At 52.6% G+C, this 25,237-nt stretch overlaps 1 protein-coding gene across 3 annotated transcripts in view; it reads right to left on the bottom strand.

Annotated features, from left to right (window-relative positions):
• Kcnip3 (potassium voltage-gated channel interacting protein 3) overlaps nt 1-25,237 on the bottom strand; it is a 68,167-nt gene that overhangs the window by 13,987 nt on the left and 28,943 nt on the right. The window contains exon 1 of one of the 3 annotated variants that reach the window (XM_004633155.2): nt 13,436-13,939. The exons of the other annotated variants lie outside the window; for them this stretch is intronic. Coding sequence (XP_004633212.1) covers nt 13,436-13,538 — 103 coding nt within the window. The 5' untranslated portion in view covers nt 13,539-13,939. Of the gene's footprint in view, nt 1-13,435; nt 13,940-25,237 lie in introns of those variants that run through there. 3 annotated transcript variants of the gene reach the window in all.

The raw sequence follows: 25,237 nt of genomic DNA, 5'->3' as shown, positions 1-25,237 counted from the left end.
TTAATGAATAGAATGATTTGTTCTAGTGGTGTTTGTAAATAGGATATCAAGTCCGCATCTTGTACAGCACTTAATCACTAAGAAGAATGTATGCAGTGTGTTAGTTATTGAAACTGTCCTACCGATTTGATTTGAGACTGTCTCATTGCTATCTGTTTATCAATAAAATTATGAAAAAAAAAGTAAAAGACACATCGCCACGAATGTGTCAAAACCCTACTCCTTGCTTTGAACATACTTATCTTTCTTGCCACTTTTTAAAAATTTATTTATTTATTTATTTTTGGACTTTAGAGGAGGGTCTACAGGGTGTTCAGGATCTCACTACTGGACTGGACTCATGGTGATCCGCTTGTTTTCAGCCTCCCAAGAGCTGGGGTTACAGGCGCGCGCCACCACGCCCAGGCTCAACCACCGCCTCAGGGCGCCCCGGGTTGGGGCCGGCGCAGCAGGCTGGATCGACCCGGACCCGCCGGCCCCTGCACCTCCTTGCAAGTGCTTTAATTAGCTGCGCTATTTGGCCCGCCCTTCTTGCCACTTTTTAAAGCAGTTCTAGTTCATGTCCTTAATTGAATCAAAGTGTTTACCTTTCATGGTCTTTTTTTTTTTTTTTTTTTTGGAGACAGGGTCTCACTATGTAGTTCAGGCTGATCCTGAACTCACTTGTAGCTCAGGCTAGCCTCCATCTCCAGGCAATCCTCCTGCCTCAGCCTCCTGAGTTCTGGGATTACAGGTGTGCACTAGCACAGTTGGCTTTGGGGTCATTTTGGTTTGGAGAAGAGCCAGAAGTGCCATGGTGCCAGATCTGGTGAAAAAGGCGAGGACGCATTCACGCTTTTACGAGCCCGTCTTTCTGTTCAGTGTTCCTCGGCAGCAGCATTTGCAGTAGTTTTGGTCACGCCCTGGAAAGACCCTCTGGAAAGAGGACTTCCAGACCTGCTTCAGAAAGCCGCGTGCGTGAGGGGTCAGCGTGTTTGAAATGAGAGAATATTCCAAGGGAGATTCATGGCAATGTGTCTTGTACTATAATAATTTTTAAATTTAAACATTCACTGTACATTTCTAGCACACCATGAATTCTCATAATAACATTTAGACAAATGTTACAGAGACTTTATTCATAATTGCCCCAAACTGGAAATAATCCAAACACCACGCAACCAGTGAGTGGATACACCGCAGCGTACCCCTGCAATGGATTACCACACAGCAATAAAAAGGACACATTACTGAAATCTGCAATAACAATAATGAATCTCAAATGCAGTCATTAAGTGAATGAATCCAGACTCAGGAGGCTAAATAACGCAGGAACCCATTACACGCCGTTCTGGAGCCGATAACACCACAGCAAACGAGGGGAGAAGAGCTTGGTGGCTGCCAAGAGTGGGACGAGGGACGGAAAGACAAGGATGGAGTGGAGGGGGGTGCTTCCTGGGGTGGAAGTGTTCTCGGTCTTGATTATCACAGTGTTTTCACTATGCATTTGTCAAATTCATGCAGTGGAAGACCCCAAAGGTGAATTTTATGTCGGAAAACTGAAACGAAATGAAAACTGGAACAGTTAGCTATGTGGCAAGGGAGAAAGCAAGGGAATAAAAAGGAAAAGATAAACCAAGAGATATATTAAATGGGTCAAGGCTGATAATCCCTTATGAACTAAAGGGTGTGGGCATTCGGTGGCCCCGCTAATCCCCTGCTGCTATTTCCTCTCCTGACTTCCTCCAGCCGACCTCCCCTCTAGCCTGTCCGGCACCCTCGTCTCCCTGGCCTCACACTTCCTCCTCCTCCCCGTCACATCCTCACTTCCTCTTGTGATTCTCTGCTGGCCACTGCATGGTCTGTACAGCTATCTTTGACTTTCAAATCTCCTATAAGTGGACTGTTGGGCCCATCACCCAGCCCTCTCCCTTTTGAAGGTGGATGCAAAGTCAAGGGTTGGCTGACTGAGTCCAAATGTAGTTTTTAAAAGTAGCCAGTGACAGGGCCAGTGAGATAGCTCAGCTGACTAAGTGCCTACTTAGGCAAGCGCAGGGAGCAGGGGTTTGATCCCTGGCATCATGGGCCAGCCGGGTCCCCAAGTGTGCTAAGCCTGCCACCAAGACTGGGCGTAGTGAGACCCTGTAGCAAATAACATTTTTTTTTAAAAAGTATCCAATGACCAAATTTATTTATTTATTGATTTGACCTTGCCAGGCAGGCACTTAGAGTGCTGAGCTATCTTGCCAGCCCATCAAATAAAAATCTTAATGCAGAAAAGCAATTGATAAGCACTTGCTTCTACTTATAATAAAATAAACAAAAACTCTCAGCAAACTAGGGGTCAAAAGGAACTTCCTTAGCTTGATTTAGTTTATACTGCAAATCATATATTTACAAAATTAACAGAAAATATTAGATTTAATGGCAAGAGCTCAGAGACATTTTCTTTAATGTATCTAATTACATTTGGGATTAGAGGGCCAGGGAGATAACACAGTGACACAAGCATCTGTGTGGCAAGCACAAGGTTGTGAGTTTGATTCCCAGTACAAAAAAGAAAGGGAGGGAGAGAAGAGGAAAGAGGGGAGGGAGGGAGGGGGGAGGGAGGGAGAGAGAGATTTGGGATTAGATAAGATTGGCTACAAATGCAGCTAATCAATGTCCTGCCAGTGCTACAAGGAAATTTACAAAATGAAATGTCAAGACTTGGGAAGTAAGGCAACCACAGTGACACATGCCTGTAATCCCAGCACCGGGAGAGGATGAGGCAGGAGGACTGGAAGTTCTAGTCCCACTTGGGCAACTTAGTGACAACCTGCCACAAAATATAATTAAAAAAAAATACAAAAAGGGGGGCAAAAAAAGAAAGGGATGCATGTGGCCATAGTTCAGTAGTCCAATACACTTGAGTTCAAGCTCTACAACCTGTTTCCACCCGACACAAACAAGTGCATGTGCAAAAGAACTGGGAAAGCAAGGATCAAATAAACAGTATGATGTTTGTTTTAATAAACAGATACTATGGTCCCTACAGAAACCAAACAAATGGAGATGTAAAAGTTCAGCAAGGTTGTCAGATACCAGATTAATTTATGAAAAATCAACAGCTCGTCTCTATACCAAGAACCTTCTAAAAATATAATGAAAAACAACAGGAAGACACATACCAGCAATAAAAGTAAAATACAGCTAAGTATTATCCCTAACCCAAAGGGCCTCTAAGTAGAAAGAAAATCTAAATCAACGCCACACTCCACCTTAGATAGGACCATATCCTACTGGAAATGCCAATTTCTCCCAAAGTTATCTCTAGGTAAATCCGTTGCAATCCTATAGAAAGCCAGGCTGAGGCCTAGAGCACAGAGGGAGGGTAACCCACCTCTCACGGCAAGGCCCTGGGTCCCATCCCTGGCACTGTTCAACCCTCAAAAACTCCTGTAGGAATTTTTGAGAACCTTGATCAAACTTACTCCGAAATATATATATATATATATATATATATATATATATATATATATATAATTTTATTATTATTATTTTTTAATCCACAAATATCTGGGGGAAAAGAGAGTCAAGGAGAAGTTTTCCCTATCAGATGCTAGTATGTATTGTGCAGCCATTAATAAAAATCTTGGGACTGCTAAGAAACAAATACACCCAGGGACAGACCAGACAGCTAGGCCAGGAGTACAGAGGGTGTTTGCCCAGCCAGGGAGAGCTCAGGTGGCTCAGTACGTGGTGCTAGGAAACCGGCTTTCCACATAAGGAAGACAGGTCTAGGTCCTTCCTGTCAGCATGTGGCAAAGGCTGTCTCCAGGTGGATTCAGGCCCCAGGTGGGAGAGGTGCACCAGAGTTAAAATAAAATGCAAAGGGTCTCTTGTTAGCCTATAGGTGTAGGAAGGCTTTTTCTTTTCTGTGGTTTGGGGATTGAACCCTACAGCCTTCCCACTGAGCTGCATCCCCAGCCCTTTCTTAGTTTTTATTTTGAAACCAGTTCTTACTAAGTTGCTAAACTGACCAAGGTGGGTTTAAATTTGTGACCTTCCTGCCTCAGCCTCCCCAAGTGCTGGGATTACAGGCTTGTACCATCACACCTGCCTAGATTTCTACAAAGGAAAAATCTGATAAATTCAATTGCATCAAAATAACGGATTTCCATTCAACGAAGGCGGAGCTAGACTCTGAAGAGTGTTGTCAACACCTAGAAGAGATGCCAGCGGAGGAATCAAAAAAGATGAATAAATCTGTGAGAGCGGGCTCTATGTCAACAGTAAACCGGAAATGGCAAATTACGTTAAGAATGCAGCTTCAATCTTTTGGGCTGGTCAGATAGCTCATTGAACTAAAGTGCCTGCTTAGGCAGACGCAAGGGCCAGGGTTCTATTCCTGGTGTGCCCTGCTGGCTCCGACTCAGGGCGCACTGAGATGGTGATTGAGACTGGGCATAGTGGCGAGTGCCTGTAATCCCAGCACTTGGGAGGCTGAAAACAGGAGGATCACTACGAGTCCGATCTACGTAGTGAGACCCTGTACTAAATACATTAAAAAAAAAAAAAAAAGAATGTAACATTTCCTCAATTGGCAAGAAATAATAACAGTGAACAAAGAAGTCGGACAATGCCAAGCTCAGTGGTAATTCTTAAGAATGCCTACAGATGTGCAAATTGGTACGACCACTATGGAAACCTTATTTATGTTCATGTTTCATACTGTCATATACATTATATAAACTAATACTCATTTTGCATAAAATTAACACGGGTCAAGACTCCTCTCCTGGGTAAATATGTTAAACTCAAGTGTCTGCGAGTCAACAGCACACTCTTTACAATCACTGTAGCGTGAACAAACTAAATGCCCGTTACAACAGAGCAGGTAAATATACTGCAGAGTACGTGCCCAGTGAAATGTCACACAGCAGTGAATAGTGGACTAACTGTAACAACACACTCCAATAAATAGGTCTCAGAAACATACTGCTGAATGAAAATCCGGACCGAGGAAATAAGCATGATTCCACCTTCTAAAATAAAAGTCAAAGCCAAAAAATAATGCAGCAATAGATTTATAGGAATACAGAGGAGACAAAATCATAATAAAGCTCAAGGGCTGACAAATATAAAATCTTGCCATGGTAACCCCTGCAGGGTGGGAGAGGAGAAGAAAGTTATTTACAACTCACATGTTACTTGTAGATCTGGACATCTGTGTTTGTGTGTGCTTGTTAGAAGTTGACTGAGGGGCTGGTGAGATGGCTCAGTGGTCTAAAGCACCTACTTGGAACAAGCTTAGCAAAGCACAGGGACCGCGGTTCAATCCCCAGCACCACATGCCAGCCAGCCCCGCCCCCTGGTGGGCTGAGCTGCCCCCCCCCCACACACACAAATAAATAAAATTAAAAAAAAAAAAAGAAGTTGACTGAAATGTTTAAAATGTCATTTTTGGGGTGGGGAGCAATCACATGACACCAAAAACAAAGGATAGAAATTCCCAGAGGAACACTCAGTGGGCCCACTGGAGCTGGCTGCGGGGTGTCCCCTGAAGGTCTCTCCCTGAGGCTTGGTCCCAGGAGGTGGAGTTGGGAGGTGCTGTGGACTAGCAGAGGTGGCACCTCCCGCTTCCTTGAGATGTGACACGTTCTCACTGTGATGTTTGTGCCACCCTCATGGAGGCCTAGATCCACGGGGCACATGAGCCCGCAAACTGTGAGCCAGAATATGCCTGTTGCTCTTGTAGCTGGTGTTGGGTGTTTTGTTATAGTGATGCAGAGCCGGTTAGTACAATTAAGGTGAAATGAGGTTACATGGATGGGGCCCTAATCCTATAGGCCTAGTGGCCTTGGGGGTGGGGGAAGAGGAGTGGAGCAAGAAGACAGCGGCCCATGAGCCAAGAAGAGCCATCCGCTGGATCCCAACCTCCCAGCACCCTGCTCAGACCTCCAGTCTTCTGCCACAGCAGCCTGAGCAGGCTATGACACTGGTGACTGTGGGTCTCTCCCTGTCCTCAGGGACATTAGCAAGGATCCAGGCTACCCCAAGCCACCCCCACCTCCAGACACCTGCTGGTCTTGATGGCCATGCCTTTGGGTAGAGCCTGCAGGCTGACCCTGGCCCTGCCACTCCCTGTGGACCACATCAGTTGGACCACATCGGTAGGCACGGAGAAGTGGCAGGGCCAGAGAGAGGTGATATTCCAAGACCTAGCCCATGACAGCAAAGGGGTAATGGTGAGTCAAGATGCAGGTGGGTCCAGGAGCCACTGCAGTGCCCAAACTGGGGACAGGTCTTCTGGTCTCCACTCCAGGACAGCCACTGGGGTGGCAGGCATGGCGAAGCATTGAGGAGAATGGGATGAAGGGGACCTGCAGGAGATGTTACAGACCCCAGCCACTGAGGACCAGGTGGGGAAGTGTTGCTGCTTATAGGAGCTCCAGCCAGCACCTACTGTTCCGTAGCACCCAGCACTGTAGATGCCCGGGGCACGTCCATGACATCGCCACAGCCCTCTGTGCCTTGGCCCTCCTGCCCCTGCTCCAAGACTGGTGGTCCTGGGACATCCCTATCCCTGTGAAGGCACCCGTCGACACCTGCTGGATAAGGGTGGTTTCAATCTCTCGCTGCAACAAGCACTTTGCAGAAACACATACTCTCCTTGACACGTCAAAGTTCATTGTCCCAAAACTGTACAGGACCACAGCTGATGACAGCTGGGTTTTCTTCCCAGTGAAAACAAGTCCTGCTCCAGCTCCTGTACTGGGCTCCATGTTGCCCCCTCTGTACGCCTGGCCTCAGGGACTTGAGAAAGGGGCTCCCCATCTTTCTTTCACTGCACGGGGCTCTTTAGGACCCACTCAATGGCTGCGCCCAGCAATGCTTCTTTGGGCAGCCCTGACACTCATGACAGCTGTCCTGTACCCCACCAGTTGGGGGGGAGCAAAAATGGCAGGAGGTTCCCTCAAAATCTCCACTTGTGCCTATCTACCCCCAGCTGTCACTGGTCCTTGCCCTGGGAAGCCTGAGGCAGAGCATGGCCTGCCTTCCTGAGCCTGGCGCCTGTGAGCCCACGCTGTTCAGTTCCTTTGACCCTTGCCCCAGAGCTGCTGGCACTGCAGTCTCCAAAATACCCGTGTGCAACTGTGCCCTGCTGGGTACACGTGCACAAGCCCAGGGCAGGTGGACCCGGCGTCCCCAGCAAGGCGGGGACCCAGGTTGTGACGGCAGGTGCCACTTCTACGTGGTCACCAAGGGAAAATCACGGATTCCTTACACCACTGCTGCTGTTCAATGCCAAGTGTGATTTAGTTTCCTGTGGGCGCCCAGCAGCCTTGCAGTCTTGGGAGGGCCCTCTGAAGGCCACACTGTGTCCCTGTGATAGTAACATAATGTCATACACCTCTCCTAAAAGGGGAGGAAGGCCGCAGGTGGCTTCAGAGAACCCAAATCAGGCCCTGGGGATGAGAAAGCAGCCCTCAACACAGTGAGGGCCCCAGCTTCTCAGGGACCCTAAGCATGGCACCCATGGGTGACAGGTCACGAGGGCTCAGGGACAGAAGGAGGGTATGTGAAATGGGCTCCCACTGGGCTGGTGAGTCTCAGTCCTCGCTTGGTCCCTACTGGTCAGGTGACTCCTGGACCCTGGGGTCCCACAATGTGGTGCCAGGGCTCCTGCGACAGAGGGGAGGCTCTGGGGCCAAATGCTGCCTAGTCCACAGGCCCAGGACCTGTGAGGGAGACCTCTATGCTCATCAGCTTCCTGACACTGGGACAAAATACTTGTGCTAAGTGAGTTCTCAGGGGGAGGCCTCATTCGGACTCCTTAGGCCAGAGCTTTCAAGCTATGATCTCTCGGCCATTGGGGCCTCAGGCCTGCAGTACGCACGGGAGGTCTGCTCACCCCAAAGGGACTCAGAAGTCAAAGAGAGGGAGCTAGAGGCCAGGGTCTTGATACCCCCTTCGAGGGCAGCACCCTAAAGACCTAACTTCTTCCCTGGAGGCCCTGCTCCTAAAGGCTGCACCTCCCAACTGTGCCACACGCTGGGGACTGAGCCTTCAGCCCAGGGGCTCTGGGAACATTCCAGAGGCAAACACCACTGATTCCCTTTGAGAATCAGTAGCTAACCTGGCTGGAAGCCATGGCCTGGGTTAAGATGTGCGACACTGGAATCACTACTTGAGCTTCTGGCCTAGGTCAACATCAGGCTGCAGGAGCCCCAGGGCACTTAGGTTACAGATGGAGGCAGAGCCTGCTGTGGAGAAGGGCACCTGGGAATCTCAGAACATCACCACTGTGTGCTAGTCCTCATCCTGTCGCTATAACAAAGTGCGTGTGCCTGGGTCCTTTATAAAGACAGGAGACTTACTGGACTCACAACTGTAGTGCCTGATGCCACTGTCCTGTGAGGGTCACCCAGCTGCATCACAACCCGATGAAGACACAGAAAAGGACCAGCCACATGTGGACACGATCACATGGTGAGACAGGCAGCCAGAGAGATCTGGTGGTGGGTCTGTTCTTCTGATAGCAGCCCACTCTTGTGGGAACTAACAGGTCCCCAGAGAATCACACTAATTCTTTCCAAGGGCAGCACCCCAACCACCTTCTCCAAGGCCCTTCCACCTCCAGGCTTACACACTCCAGTTCTGGGCACTGCCTCTCCAGCCACACCAGATCTGTTTCGGTCGCCCACCTGCTCACCTGATAGCCTGGACTCCCAGTCCTATCCTGGCTGCAGGGACCTTCCTGTGGCCAAGGCCCTGAAGCACTTGAGGTCTTCCTGGCCTCACCCTGCTTGGCATACCTGACTGATGTGTGTCCAAAATACATGCACTGACAGTGACACATGATTTACTTTCCTCCATCATACAGTTTGGATGTGGCTTCAGTGTGCCCCCAAGGCTGCGTGTGTTGACATTTAATCCCCATTTTAGGATGTTAAGAGGGTGGGAACTTAATCCACCTACAATGTTCCCAGGTGAGGCCACTGATTGGGATTAGACATGGCCATCTGCACAAAGCCCCCAGGACTGAACGCTAGCAGCTTTAAAAGAAGAAAGGCAGAGGTAATGGTGCCTGCCTGCAATCCCACCACCTCCAGGATCAAAATAAACCTTCTTTCTTTTTAACTCACCCTGTCCACAGCATTGTGTCACTGGCAACAGAAAGCAGACTAACGCACTTGACACCTGCCACTTGCCAGGCTTAAATGTACAGTAGGATGCACCCCTGCCCCAGCAAGAACCTGACTTTCTCTTAACACTCTGACTCGAGTGACCCATGGTACGACCTGGGACCTGGGACCAGAGCACCAGGTTTAGGAGCAGATGTCTTGCAATCCAAGAATTACAGAGATTTGACAGGTGCAGAGCAGTGGTTCCTCCTGGACAGATCTCTCTAGAAATTGGAATGACCGTGGGAGGCCTAATGCTGGCTGGAGGCTCAGGACTTGGGGACCTGAAGTCTCCCAGGGTGGTGTCCCCCTGACATGCTGATGGCTGTTCCACCTTTCCAGCTATTCTGCTCTACCTTTTCAATGTTCTACTTGGATTTTTTAAAACAGCAACTACGCTAAGCAGAAGAGTGGCTGCCCCAACACGTCCACATTCAAGCCCCTGGAACCTGTGTTGTTTGGCCACATCCATGGCAAAAGGACACCAACACCACCAGTGGATCACGCTATAGGGAGGGCCATGGGGTGGGCTGGGCAGGCCCAGTGTAACACAGGAGTCCCCTGAAGTAGAACAGGTCATTGGACAAGGAGCACAAAGGGCAGCTCAAGGGCTCAGGCCAGCACAACACGTGAGATGGAGAAAGGGGCAAGAGCTATAGAAAAGCTGGCAGGGGTGAGGGTGGATTCTTCCCCGGCCCTCAGCCAGGCCTGATCCTGCCCACCTGGGCCATGCCCTGTGAGACCCTGCAGGCTGAGCCCTATGGAGGCATAGGTCATGGTTTAAGCTCTGTGTCTGTGATTGGAAAAAACAGCCCAATGCAGCAGATCCAGTGGGATGGCTGAACATCCCACACATGGCGCCTGCCCCGAGTCCTTGCCCCTCTAGGTGCTGGGCCCATCTTCCTCAGCCGCCCGTCCTTCCATGCCTTGGAAAGAGGCCTGGAATTGGCCACTTCTGCCACACTATCCTGAAGGGCCATAGGTGCCTCTAGGGGACTTCTCGCTACCACTGGGCAGGAGTCCTATCCTGATCAAATTCATCTCCCTGCTCCACCTGGACCTTCCAACAGCCCTGGATTCTCTAAGCATAAGAGCCATTGTCCTAGAGGGGCAGTCATGGCTCATGGCTATGACTTTAGCACTCTGGGAGGCTGAGGCAGGAGGATCACAAGTTTGAGCCCAGCTTAAGCAATTTTACTTAATAAGACCTTGTCTCAAAATATGAATGAATGAATGAGTGAATGAATGAGCAAATAAAAAAATAAAAAGGACCAGAGGCCTAGCGCAGTGTGAAGGCTTTTCAGGAGGCCTGTGCCTGGGCAGAGCAGTGGTCGCAAGCCTGGGCACCTAGGGATGGGCACATTTGGGTAAGCATCAGGGGCAGAAGTAGGTGGGATCTGAAGATGTGTGGGGGATGCTGACACTGCTGCACCAGGGAGCACACTCTGAGAACCCCTGTGCGGGAGGCCTTGGCCTGGGTCCTCAGCCCTGGCTGCTCTGGGAGTCTCCCGAGAAGCTTCTGAGAATCTCAGGGTCTGGGGTCTGCTCCAGGCCTGGAGACAACACAGTGGGTACTTCTGAAAGCAGCGAGCAGCCCCCTGAGAACCAGAGCCCTCACCACCTGGCTGCTCTCTCACGGTGTCACCTGCTGCTGCTCTGCACTCGCTCTGCACCAACCACTAGGCCCTCAGCACGTACACCCTGCCGCCCAGCCCTCAGGGGCTCTCCATGCCCACATAGTTAGGATGCAGCCCCAGGCTCTGGGCAAGGGTAGGGGACACTGGGTTGTTCCTCCCGCACAAGACTCCCCTGAGTCCTGTTGCTCCCTCCTGAGCTCTGCCTAGTGACAGGCATGCTCCAGATGCAGGGCACCACTGTGGGCAGGACATCCCTGCGCCCACACACTTGGCATCTGGCAGACAGACCACAATCTGACAAAAAGACCAAGATGTCTAGTGCCTGACGCTGGGGTATGAGGCACTAGGCTCCTGCAGGGAAGGTGCTGAGGGCTCCCAGGGCCCCGACCTCAGCCTGCAGCAAGGCTCAGGGAGGGAGCTTGGGACCAGCTTTGGACCTCTTGGGAACACAAAGCCCTGGCAGAATGGAGTTTCACCCCTCCAGGGGAAACACCTAACCTGCCAAGCTGCCTTCATGGGCCTCCTACACCAGCAGAAAACAAAGTTAGGGGTCCATCAGAGAAAACTCAGTCCCTGACCCAGCCCCCTCAGGGTTCAGGTCCCTGCAGCACCTTCCCTGCAGGAGCCTAGTGCCTCATACCCCAGCTGGCTCCAGGCTGACAGCTCTGGCCCCTTACAGAGGAGAACCCTGGAAATGTAGAGGGCAAGAGACATGCCCAGTGGCAGGTGCCTAGGCTTGGTGGGGACCGGGTTCCCTGGGATCAGCTCACAGCCACAGTGTTGGGACAGCCGGGACTCTCACAGCCCCTCTGACAGTGGCCGGACATCCCATTGGGCACCTAGAAATCCTAGAATCATATTACCAGGAACTGGCTCCTTGTTGGTTACTAGTGACAAAACCAGCTCACAAAGTCTGTGTATTTTTTACCCACCAAGCAGTGCTGGGAGCCACCAACGTCCCATGGGCTGGTTAAAACCTGCCTCAGCCCCACTTGACAGATGGAGCCACGTAGCCTCAGCATGATCAAAGGATTCCAGAGCCCTTTACTGAGATGACAGGGTCCCAGCTCTGACCTGGTAGCCTGGGCTCTGGCCTCCCTCCACTACATCAACACCCTAGACCTCCACAGGGTGTAAGAGGGCACATACACCAGCAAAAAGAAATTCTTCAGAGCTGGAGTGGGTTTTTGGCAGTTAGGACAAACTATCTGATGTCTTCCATGTGCCATCCACTTTGCAAGGAAATGGCACAGGGAATCTTCACGCTGCTCCAGGGCTGTGAGCCATGGTTTTGAGAACTAAGTAAAGCCAGGCTGGCTGTGCTCTGGTGCCTGACCCTTGCCGGCCCTAGGAGGAAAAGGAAGTGCTGTGGAGAAGCCATGGCATCCCTGGGGACCCCCCACCCTCATGCCTCAGGCCCCAGGGGGACGAAAGATAGGAGGGGACATGGGACAGATGCCCTGCAAGAGGCAGTGTCCGTGGGGGCCCAGCTGGGGAACAGTCGTCCCTCCCCATCCCTGACCCAGTCCCATATACCTCTGCAGGCTTTCCCACAAACTCTCTATCACAGAATCACCCCCAGGCTCAGGGGATCCAGCCCAGTGGGGCCCCAGCTCTGACAACCTTCCTCCCCAGCTAAAACCTAAAGCTCATGGAGGCCAGTTGAGAGGCTCTCTGATGTGTCCCTTCTCCCTGGGGCCACACAGCTCCCTCATAAAAGGGGTGTGACAGCGTGATGGCTTCTCAGGGGCCTGTTGCCACCGACTTCAGGAAGGAAGGCTGGCAGACATGGGCTCTGGAGCAGGAAGAGGGAGGACTAGCCTCCTGGCCCTGTGCCCCTCCTGGCCCAGGGAACTGCTGCCATCTCTGAAGCAGGGCCGGTCACCTTCTCCTGGCCCTCTGGGTTCCAGTCTTAGGAGCTGGAGCCGGGCAAGGTCAGCAGGGTGCAGAAGCTGGGAAGGTTCTCACCTCTGCACTGGCAGGCAGCGTCTTTTCCACTACGCAGCAGTGCAGAGCTGCAACTGCATCCCGGGGACAGGGAGGAGGAAGGGGCAGTCACATCCCTGGTGTCAAGATCCCCTGAGAACCAGGAGTGCAGGGCCTCCTCTGAGCACTGGCCTACCAATGGGCCGGAAGCAGCTCAGGGGAGCTTTCAGAATCCGGTCAGGCTGTCAAGAGTCTGGGTTGAGGGTAGGTCTGTCTCGGTTAATATTTCATTGGGCCGGATATGTGGCTCCTGAAGATTTGTCTACTGATCACATAGGCCTAGGGATGCAACTGGACACCCTATCACGCAGCAGAGGTCTCAGGTCTCTTGCGGCGGCCCTGCACCTGGAACTGAGTGAGGGTCCTTCCTGTCCTCTTCACCCTGCGCCACCTCCTGCCATACTGTGGCCCTAGCCAGGGGGCTGGGACCTGCAGGCTGGGGCAGTCAGGGAAGGGTGCCGGTTCCTCAGAGCTGAGCCCTTTCTGCCTCAGTCCCAGCCTCCGCCCCACGCCGCTGAGTAAGGGTCGCAGCACTCAGCGCGACCACAGCCCAGCGCTCCCCCAGCCGTTCCTCGCGGGGTCTCCGAGGGCGGAGGCTCAGCTTCCCCCCAGGAGACCGCGGGCCCCGCGTAGGGCAGTCTAGGGTCGGTGGCCGCACGTTACCTTCCATGGACATGGGCTCCAGGATGCCGAACTGCTTGAGTACGGCGATGAACAGCAGCACCACCACGGCCATGGCGCACAGCTCCATGCCCTGGATGCCCATGGCGCCCAGGATGATGGGGCCGGGGCCACCCCTCTCCTATGCACTGCCTCGGGAGGCGCCAGGCCCCGTGCCGCCCGCCCGGCCTCTCGGGGCGGCGACGGCGCTCACATGCCCCCGGCAGGCGGGGCTGCAGTGTTGGTCGGGTCGGGACCCCGCGAAGGGCGGCGGCGAGCAGGACCCGCTGGGCGGCCAGGTGCGGCGCGGGGACCGAGCTGAGCGCAACTTTCTCAATCAGCCCGCAAACTTCGAGGCGCGGCGCGGAGCGGAGCTCCAGGAGCCGGCACTGGCTGGCGGCACCTCCATACCCCGGGTGGGCCCCGCACTTCTGTCGTCCCCGCAGCTGCCCCGAGGGCGCCGGGGCACGGCAGCAGCGGCTGGGGGTCCCGGTCGCTCCAAGCTGCCCCAGCCTCCATCGCGGCTCCCCGAGCGCTCATTGGCCTAGGCGCAGCGACCCCTCGGGGAGGCGTCCCCGGCGTTCCCCCGCCCCGCGCGACCGGGAAGGGGCGGAGGGAGCCGCCCCGCCCCAGGCGAGCGGGCGGGGATGGAGCCTGGCGCTTCGCCGAGGCTCCCGCCCCCCGCCCCCGGCCGAGCGGTCTGCGGTTTCACCCCCCGCCGGCGCTGGCTAGAGGCCGAGGGGCCAGGGCGGGAGCCTGGTGCCCAAGAGGAAGGGCGCGCGGCGGCGCTTTCCGCAGCGAGTCGGGGCTGCGCTGCTCTGCGCACCGCGAGGGGAGCTGAGCCGGCCACTGTGCCCCACCCTGCCCACAGCGTTGGCCCGCGGAGGATCCGGGAAGCTGCTCTCTCGGGGTTACTTCCCGCAACCTCAGCCTTCGGCTGGAGATGGAACTTGGCCCTGATCTGCGCCCCTGTGAAAGCGGAAAAGTTGGTATCCAAAGTTCTCCAGTTCTATACATCTACGTGCTCCCCAGGCTTTACAAGCAAGCGCGAGCGGGCTGTGGCACGAAAGTCTCCAGAGCTGAGTGCAAGTCCTAACTCTGCCGTGCGACTCTGGCCGAGTCACGGACTTGCAACCTCTTTCCTCACGGTAAAGGACGGATCAGCCTTTCCGGCTGCGGGGAATTGCTAAGCAGCTGCAGAATGCTAGGCGCGGGCAGGGCAAAGGAGTGCTAATTAGTTTGTGGATGGCTTTCTTCCGCCCCGAGGGCGAGAGGTAGAGCTAGGGAAGCCGAGGCCCCAGAGGAGAGAGTCTGAAGAAGAATGGGGCGTGGTAGGGCGGAGCCCCGGAGCTTTCTAGCCTAGAAGTCCTGGAGGCCTGGAGGGCCTGAGCTTGAGACTCTCTGCTGCCTCCCAGCGGCGCTGCTGGGCGGTGTCCTCGCAGGACAGGGATTTGAGAGCCTGGAGGGAAGTATATGCTTTTGCTGTCGTTTACCGAGTCGGCTACCCACTCGGCCACAAGGATCGTTGCGAGTTGGAGAACAGCATGGGCTACAAAGTGAACTCAAGGAGCCTGAGCTGCAGAGCGAAACCCTGTCTCAAAAAGACAAAACAAACATTGAGCACGTGCTTGGTCCTAGACGCAGAGTGAGTGCTCAGGTGGGATGAGGACAAAGCGTGTGGCTGATGACTCTCTTGCAGCGTGCACGTGTAGTCTAGTCTTGTGTGTCCTTGTGTCCCCAAAGGGCAGTGGGGGCACTGCTTTCCCCATTTGACAGCTAAGGAAACAAACCCAGAGAGTGAGTTAGCCAGGGGGCACTAGTATATCCTAGGCTGGGGACCCGAGCTTTCGCACAACACGAAGCTATTCCCTGTGGACACGGACATGGAAAGGAGGTCTGCAGTCCAACCCCACTATTTCACATGTCTGGTTATGGATCTGAGTCTGGGGGATATTTTTAAAGACTATAAATCTGTAGTGCTTATTTCCAACTAACTACTGAGTACCCACTGACCAAAGTAAGAGGTCTAATAAATGAAAGATTGCCATTGGAACACTCAGTTTTGTAGAATGTTTAAAAGTCTAGGAAGATTAAAGGGTCTCGTCCAATAGCCTGACTGAAGGCCCAGAGATATATAACCTCTCTAAGCCTCACTTTCCCCATCTATAAAATGGGGGTGATAATCAACTTCCCCCAGGGTTTGTCCAGAACTAAATGAGACAGGGCTGGTGTGTGGGAGAGGCCAGGTGGCCTGCCATATGTGTGGTCAGAACTTTGCTGTGCAGGATGACACATGTGTCAGGTAAGGTAGATGACCAAGTGTGCAAAGGAAGCTGTCTCAAGGGTCCTTCTGAGGCTGGCATCAGCCCCTCCTCCCCTGCCTCAGTTTCCCTCATGGCCTTGACCATCATCCCAGCTTCCAGTGAAAGCTTCAATGGCTGCCCATAAACACCGAGCTATAACAAGACATCGATCCCCAGGCTGTGCGGTGTAAAATATTAACGATGCATAAGTGGGTACCAGGCCTGGGAGCAGAATGTCCGCACAGTGTTAGCAGCCTGGGCTGTGGGCCTAATGGATACAAGCGACTTCCCTGCTCCCTTGCCTGGGGCCTGGCAGCTGTGGGGCCAACCCAGGTCCACTGGGGCTGGGCTGACAGTCCTATCACCTCCCCTTCCCAGCACCTAGAGAAGGCCACCAGGCAGGTCCTCAAGGCCAGTGCGTCCTCCCCAGCGGCAAGCATTCACCCTTCCCAGTGCCCCCCACATGCTTGTCATATGCATCAGTGGGCTGGGAGTGCTGGCCCTCATTGCCTTGGGGGAAGGGACAGGCTTGGGGCCTACATGCAAAGAAGTCTCTGCTGGGCAGGTGGTAAGTGATGCCTCAACGGTGGGGACATCATGGAGGACTGGGGTGCTTTCCTTTGAAAACCTCAGCAAGTCTGGTTAGCCCTGCATCCTGGTCTAGCCTAGGAAGTTGTCAGAGAAAGCCACCTTGGGCCAGGGGCAGGCACCCCAAGCCTCTGCTTGCTCCTATGCCTGAGATCACACGCTCCTTTATAAAGCTGTCACTCAACGCCACCCCCAGGAGGTCCATCCATCCTACACCAGCCCTACTTGGCTGACCACAAACGCGCTAGGCCTCCACCACCTGGGGCTCTGCATTTGGGGCACGTGCCCATCTCCCTCCGTGTTGCCCTGTGCTCCTCGTACTTCTTACTACAGCTTGACTGTCTGTCCCCAGAAGAGGATCCCTGTCAATTTGACAGACTCACTGATTTCCTGCCATGCCACATGCTGTTCCTGGCCACCAGCTGCCAGAGGACCTCGTGAGGTCCCTGCCTTGGGGTTGGAGGGCTGAACATACACAATTTCCTGGTCTGGTTCCAGCCCTCCTGATGGAAGAATAGGTCACCCCTGGTTCTAGCACATTCTGCTGGGCAAAGCAGGCAGTGTATTCAGCCTTCTCATATTTCATAGACACCAGACAGAAACACCCCGGACTGGAATTCTATTCCACAAAGAAACACCTCCAGGCACCCCAATGGCTGTTCCAGATTCCCCAAGCCGAGCCCACCAAAGCTGCCTCCCCATCTTCCCCCAAGCTCCAACCTCCTCCAGTGTGCACGAGTTGGTGGCTCAGACCCAAACTGTAGCCCTTACCCTGGGACCTGCCTGTCCAAGAACTGGCCCTGTGCCTGTTTATGTACTCAGGCTGCCCACCACAGCAGTGCCACATCTGCGCCTCTCTCCTGAGCCCCTGACCTTGGTCCAACCCTCTCCTGCCTCCAACTGCTGCCCTCCGCCTGTCCCTTCTGTGTGTAGCAGCCAGGGGCTATCCAGCCCTCCCTGTGGAAAGCCTCTGGGCATGCTCTGTAGTGGACTGTAGTGTCCTGGGCAGAGCCCCCTGCCCTGGGGCAGCCTCAGGCAGTAATTCTGGAGATTTGGCAATGGGGGCGAGCAGTCCATATCAGTTCTCCCACTCCAACCACCACCCCTCGTGGCTATTCCATGGGCACTAGGTGGGGCCAGGACAAGGGGGCAGCGGAGACTCTGGGGGCTAAGTGACCACTGTGCCCCAGGTGGGAGCAGCAAGTCCCTGCAGGAGGCAAGAGTGGCGAGGAAGAGACCAAGTCCAGTTGGCTGTGATGTGCACCTGGGGCCTGCCGTGCCTGAGCTCGCGTCTCAAGCTCTCACCCAGTTGCGGGGGCCAACAAATCCTCCCACTGTTGTTTAGATTAGTCGGAGTTGGGTTGCTATCCTGAAATCAAGACAGTCCTAATTAACCCTAATTAACACAGTCCCCATTATTTGTGGAAGAAAAACCAAAACCAAAACAAAAAAAACAAAACCAAAAAACAAAAGAGGGCACAGTATACAAGTTGCTGACTTCTACAGGGTCAAGCTCTTACTACAAGGCAGGATTTTTTTCCTTTTACTACTGGGGATTGAAGTCAGGGTCTTTCTACTGAGCTGCATCCCAGCTCTTTATTTTTTATTTTGATACAGGGTATTGCTAAATTACCCAGGCTGGGCTTGAACTTGTGATCCAACTGCCTCAGCCTCCCAGAGTGCACGGGTTATAGGCATGCACCACCATGCCCAGCCTGTACCAATATCTAAAGAAAATTCCCCCTCACTCACTCCTCACAGGACTTGGTGAGAGGATCAGCTTGAAGCACAGCACAGTTAATGCTTTGCCTAAGCACATACAGAGTCAGGGTTGAAGCCCCGCTGTCTAGCCCCAGGGTCCGGGATCCCAATTTCTGCTGACCCCATGCCTCACCCCTATATGACTGACCCTCCCCTGGCCCTCTTGTTCACCTGCCCCAACCACCTTGACAGCCAGGAGCCCAGCCCCTACCCACCTCATGCCATACCAGTGCTCCACTCTTCTGGGAGCTGTAGGTACCCTTCCCCCTCTTCCCCCTCCCCAACTGTTCCTACAGGTGCTTCCAGTGTACCCTTCCCCCCTTCCCCCTCCCCAGCTGTTTTCCAGCTGTTCCTACAGGTGCTTCGAGTGTACCCTTCCCCCCTCCCCCCTCCCCAGCTGTTTTCCAGCTGTTCCTACAGGTGCTTTGAGTGTACCCTTCCCCCCTCCCCCCTCCCCAGCTGTTCCTACAGGTGCTTCGAGTCTCTGCCTCCCAGACCCTCCCTCCCATACTCAACTCACCAGCATCCGCCCTTTACCTCTGTACTTGGCACCCTGTGGCTTCGGTATGTACTTGTGTGGCCACTGATGTCATTGCTCTCTCAGGTGCTGCAGCTCCCCAAGGGCTGGGTTTCACCTGGCCCACAAAAGCATTTATCCCAATTCACAGGAGGCCGGAGCCTATTTTTTCCTCAGTATTGTGTTTGAGGCTGCCCAGGCCTGGGGGTGCAGAGCTGAGCCCCAACTCCACCCCAGCCTATCTTGAGCTTGGCTGCAGCACACCACCTCCTGAGCTTTTCTTTCCTCCTTGGAAAATAGAGCCAATGAGTAACCCCTATGTGCCTGTCCCACAGTGCACCGTGGGTATGAAGGTGTCTCAAGGGACCTTGTTGTTGGAGGAACCTGGGCACCAGGACCACTAAGGAAGTGACACAAAGGGTCTAGCTGTCTTACCCTGTGGCTTTGCCCGAGACTCCCTTCTGATCACACAGATGTAAAGGGGCCACACAGAAGCCACCTGCACAATCTCTGCCACAGCTGCATTCCAATGAAATCCAGAGCCTTATGGCTACAGGCATACACTGTACAGATAGGAAGTCCAGCAGCAGGGTGACTCCAGGGGAAGGAGTTTAGATGCCACGGAACCATCAAGGGCCCAAATTCTTGCATCCGTCTACACTGCCAGTCTCCAAGCATCTGCCGTATCCACAGCCTTCTTGCCTCTTGATCACAAATGGATGCCTAAATTCAGACATCACATCCCAATGTGACAATGGCCAAGGGGAAAGCCCCTCAGTTTGATTAGCTAGAATTTTGACATGTATACGTGAATCACTGGCAAGGAGAACAAGGGCCACTAAGGTAGCTCTTCACCCAAACCTATTCTTTCCTTTGCAGTAAGAAGCCTTAGTGTTGGGGCAAAAGACTCCATTTTAAAAGAGGGTCACTTAAGTTCACTTAAACAATATAGAAGGGAGGTAAACTCACTCCCTCACCCCTCCTATGTAGCTAACCATAAAACCACTTAGAGAAACGGGAAAAGTATATAACCTGAAAGTGAAGCGCGTACCGATAACTTTGGGAGCCCCGACCCAAAGTCAGGGACATGGTCGGTTGCAAGCTTGTAATAGAGCGTCCTTGTTCCTATGCGCTTGGTCTTTTTTTTTTTTTTTTTTTTTTTTTTGAGGGGGTTTATCTTCACTCGCTGTCATCTACTGCCATGCTAGTCAGGCAGGAAGCTGTCTGGGGGGAATTCCATCTCTCAGCCCCCAGCCCTCCAAGGGCTGCGGATCAGCATCTTCCATCTGTCCGCAGTGCTTACTCACGCTGCTAAGGGACAAAAGCAGACTTTTAGAAAAGTGTCTTAAGAGATGAGATCAGGTGAGAACTCTCCATTTGAAAATAGATGTGGTAAGGAGGTAGAGGTGCAGATACAAAGGTTTCCCCATGGCCAGGGAAAGCAAATTGCTTTTGAACTGAAGAGAAGAAGAAGCAAAAATCAGTTTTCAAAAAGAAGTCTCACCCCAAAGGTAGTAGCACAAAGGTGGGCACGAGGAAGAGAGGTGATGGGCAGGGCAAGGAGGCCAAGGTCTACGGCAGGACCTGCAGAGCCTCTAAAGACTCGGGCAGCAGGCACAGAAGTGGAGCTGGCTGGAAGCAAGGGGGGTGCAGGCTCAAGAGCTCCTGAGGAAGCTGTCCTGTGGTCAGAGCCAGAACCAGGCCTCAGAAGCCTACAGGGACTCGAGACTGACCATAACTTGTCTGAGCCCTTCTAACTTGCACCAGTGGAGAGCCGGGTCATTTCCCCAGCACCTACTCCAGGTATGGCCAAGCAGGTGACAGAGATGGTGGCTGTCCAGGATCCAAGACTGGGACTGTGGAGGACAGCAGGTAAGTGTCCCAGAGCACAGAACAGAGGCGGCCAACCAAGCATCTCTGCCCTACTGCCAGGGCTCCCAGGATTGCCAATCCATGTGTCCCTGACTTCAGAGAGAGTGACAGCTGCTTTAACAAGTTCGAGTCGTGAGAATGCAATGCTTGCTCCAAGTCTGTTGGGTGCCTGAGTTTGGCAAGCAGTGAGAGTTCAGGAGGGAGCGGAGAGAAATTTTCAGAACATCATCTGAACCTGCTCGGTTCCTGAGGCTGCCTGGGGCGCATTATGACAGCAGTGGTACTTAATCATGCTGCTCGCTGTCTTCTGGTTTCACACTCTTCTTTTGTCCCCTACATCAGTCAAGCTTCCCACTGCTTGGACACAATGGCTGGCACTCACTATTGAAACGAGGAGATGCTTAATGTGGCTCATGGTTTAAGAGGCCTCAGTCCATGGCTTGTGGGGGGCTTGACAGTAGAAACATTATGGTGGGAAGGCATCGTCTCGGAGGGGGAAGCTGCCTAGACTGCAGCGCTGGGTAACAGAGCAGGAGAAGCATTTTGGAGAGAAAAGAGGAGGTGCCAGGTATAGAACCCAAGCTCATACCTCCATGACCACCCAAACACATCCGGGGCTGTAATCGTAACTTGATCTAATGAAGTTGACATCAGTATTAACATCAGGGAGGACTGTTATATTACAAGGAAGAAGGATGCTATGGGTAGATGTGGTTTGTGCTCTCCCAGGGTTCCTATGTTGGAGGTGTGGTCCTAAACGCAGTAGTGTTGAGTGGTAGGACCTAGTATGGGTCACTAGGAGCAATGTCTTTGGGAGGAATTACAAGATTCTTAATCTCACTGAAAGCCCAGTAAGTTCTTATGAGATCGGGTTGTCAGAAGGAGAACAAGACTGGCCCCTTCTTGTCCCATTCTGGGTTCTCTCTGTCTTGCTCTATGCTACTACTCTCTGTGAGGTGAGACACTCAGGGGCCCTAGAGGCTGCACTGTGTTATTGGACATTCAGTCTCCAAACTGAACCAAAGACACCTTTTTTCTTTTCAAAGTATACAGCATCAGGTATTTTGCTATAGTAATAGAAAATGCTTAACACAGATGTCTGCTGGTGGACAGTGATGGTGACCACCAATTACTCATGAAAATCTGTCCCACCCTTCTTTTCTGGACACATGGAGCCAGGATCACAGTTCCAAGCCCTCCAGAGCCTGGAGAGGTGGGAGGAAGAGGTGGGTGCTTCTCCTGGGAGGGGCCTTGGGCACTGCCTTGCCTCCTTCTTTCCTCCTCTGGGGCCCTGGTGAGGCAGTGACCACCCTAGACCATGGGACAGAGTGACCCAAGGTGGAAGGTGCCTAGGCCCTTGAGGGACAGAGCTGCCCCAGCAGGAAGGTCACAGGTAGGAGGATAAACATCTTTGTGAGCTCCTGGGGGCCCAGCCTAATGAACACAGAAATGAGGCAGGCAATCAGGCCCAGCTCCTCTGTGCCTGAGAGAGGAAGGGAGGCCCCTGAGCCTGGGACTTGACGCGGAGCTCTCCATGCCAAGTGTGGTGGCGCATGCCTGCAATCCCAGCACTGGGGAAGCTAAGGCAGGAGGACTGCCGGGAGTTCAAGACCAGCCTGGGCTACATAGTAAGTTCAAGGCCAGAACAAGATCTATCTCAACAAAGAAAAACAAACAGCAGAGCTCCCTGAAGAGGGAGAAGGGAAGAGGTGGCTTGGGGCAGACCAGCATCAGTGTGTCCCCTGATACCCTGCTCTTCAGCGTGTCTGGGCCCCAGGCCCAAGTTTCATCCTTTCCCCAGGGGAATGAGTACATCAAGCGCACAGAGTCAGCTTCCTCCATGGCAGGCCTTTCAAAGGCTTCTGCTATGTCCCATGAAGCCTCTCCCTTGGGTCTCCCTGGGGTGGGGTTTGGACAAGTCTCTGCTGCCAGTATTGAGGGAACCCTCACCTGGGTGTGGGTGCTGGTGCACGTCTCAGGGAAATAAGCCTCTTGGGAAGACACTGCTGACTGGGTCATAAGGAAAGCCCCTCATCCGTGAGTCCCTGTTATCATCTTGCGAGCCAGGTCCCTGTCAGGTGTTTTCCAAGGATTACCTGGTTTCACCTTCCCTCAGGCCAAGTGGGGCAGGAAGTAACAGACACTTCCAGTTGTGTAGACTCCATGTCTCCTCTCTCCTCTTCCTCCCTCACAGAGTCCTAATTCTGTTGGGCCACAATGTGCTTTGCTACCCTTGATGGTTGGAGAAGGGGGTATAAATGAAGGTCCTGGGATGGTGTGACAGTGGCTCTTCCAGGGGAGGAGGCAGGTTCCTGGGCTCTGATGGTTCGAGCTGCCATTCAGAACAAATGAGCTTGCCTCTGGGATTCTCATGCTTGACAACACTGAACCCCTGTCTCATCTAAGTCTTTCTACTTAGGGCTCCTGCTCCATGCAGCTGAAGTCCACCTTAAATGGATCCCAGGTGGAGGGAGAGACTGAAGCTTAAGAGATGCACCCAGGTGCCCGCCAAGGGTCTGAAGCAGAGCAGGGGTCTGGATTCACCCAGGGGACAGAACCAGGACAGGTGGCTGAGGCAGAAGGATTACAAGTTTGAGGCCAGCCTGGGTAACTTAATGCATTGGTGAGGTCCTGTCTCATAAATAAAAATTATAAAATAGGCTGGGGAGGTAGCTCCATGCTCAGCCTTGGGTTGAGTCCCAAGCACTGAAAAGAAAAAGTCTGAAGCCACCAGAAGAGCCCATGGGTAAGGCAGGGTGGAACACAGGGGTGGCCCGGACGGAGATAGATGCAGAAGGACTGCAGAGGGGACCACATCCCTGGGGGAAACCCCAGAAGCCACCAGACCCCGGATGGCCTCAGTGGACCTCAGGGGAGAAGCCGCAGTGCTCTGGTGGTGCAGCAGTTTTCCTGTCACTTATGTTTATGACAAAGCTGTAAGCAGATCAGGATCATTTTAAGAAGCAGTGTACTATAGTTGTTCATAGTGTGGGCTTGGCAGTCAGACTTGGCGCTTGGATCTTGGCTTCTCCACTTGCCAGCCTGTGCCTTGGCCGAGTGAGCGAGCCTCAGCATGACTCAGTTTCTGCAGCTGTGAAATGGGAAGCCTAACAGCACCTCTGCCTTGGGGTGTTGTGGGGAGATAAATGACCCAGTGTAAGTACTCTACGGCAGCGCTTTGGCCCATTTGAGCTGCTCCCTGATGGTTGTGCCCTCTGGTTATTATCGAGAAGGGATTTTTTACAGTTCCTAATGGCACACTCAGAGGCCAGGCAGGAAGAAATCTGTATTTTTTGAAATACAAACACTGTTCTCCCTGACCTCGTGGAGGGTAGGGAGGCAAAGTTCCTGCCAGGATGGAACAGCCAGCATCAGACTGATCTTGCTGCTGGACAGAATGTGTGAGGCAACCATAGGAGGCATTGGGACAGTAATGACACTGGAGAGAAGAAAGGGGTTCACACTAAAAGACCGCACGTTCATTTCATCATCTCAGTATGTCTCATCCAAAATGCTAAGCATCCAAACCTAGCTCTTGTCAGGTGTGGTAGCGCATACCCATAACTCCAGCGCTCAGGAGGCTGAGGCAGGAAGATCACTGAGTTTGAGGCCAGCTTGCGCTACACAGTGCTTTCAAGGGCAGCCTGAACTACACAGTGAGACTCTGTCTCAAAAGAACAATCAGGGCAAACACAAAAAAAAAAAAATTAGTTAAAACACTAATGATCATACTTGATGAGGGAAACAGAAATCAGAGCTTGGAATAACTAAGGTGGCTGTGATTGGAGGGAACAGTAGCTTGGAAACCAGGGAGCTACAGTGTTGTGGTCCGGGATTTAAATGTCCCCAAAGGCCTGCATGCAAATGGTTTTGTCATTAGCCTTTGTTGCTATAGAGAGTTGGCAGAACTTTTAGGAGGCAGGGTCTCATGGGAGGAAGTAATGTCACTGGGGTGTGGTTTGGAAGGGTATATTAAAATCCTGGCCCCTCCTCTTCCTCTTTCTTTGCTTCCTGGCTGTGCTGTGAGGAAGAAGGTTCCTCCATTATATGCCCCTACCAGGCCCAAAAGCAACAGGGCCAAGTGACCATGGACTGAAACTTCCAAAACTGTGAGCCAAAATAAACCTTTTCTCACATTATTTCAGATATTCTATTATAGTCATAGAAAGTTGACTAACATAGCCCCTCACTGCACCCAACCGTGACATCACAGAAAGGGCTGACACTCTCTGACCAAGTGCTTAACAGAACATTACAAAGTATGCCGGAAGCAAGAAAGTTCCAGCACAACAGAGGCAGTAAAGGAGGAAGTGAGGAACATAAAAGACCGAGGCAAACAGAATACAAGCAGCAAGCTGGCAGACATAAATCCAACCACATCAGTAATCATCTTCAACACAACTGAAAGGGAATAGTAAAATGCCTATAGGGAAGATGCGGGAGAAAACCAAAAAGTCTAGTCAACCAGTAATTGGAATCCCGGAAGAAAAGGACAGAGAGAAAAGGTTAGAATTATATTTTGAAGAATTAGAATCTCAAGAAGTTGTGATAATATTCCAAAAAGCCTAATTTGAAGAATTTTCCAGAAAACAGTGAAAAGATATCAAACAGATTCAATAAAGTCAATAAATCCCAGCCAGAATAAACACAAAACAAACCACAGCTAGGCAAGGCATCGCCAAACTGTTGGAAACAAGCAATCAAGGGAAAACTTTAAAAGCATCCAGAGGGGGGAAAAAAGACCTTACATTCGGGGATATATAT

The sequence above is a fragment of the Octodon degus genome, unplaced genomic scaffold, assembly GCF_000260255.1.
Source record: "Octodon degus isolate 3935 unplaced genomic scaffold, OctDeg1.0 scaffold00052, whole genome shotgun sequence".
In the NCBI taxonomy this organism is placed as follows: Eukaryota; Metazoa; Chordata; class Mammalia; order Rodentia; family Octodontidae; genus Octodon; species Octodon degus.
This window is presented reverse-complemented; position numbering and strand designations above follow the sequence as displayed.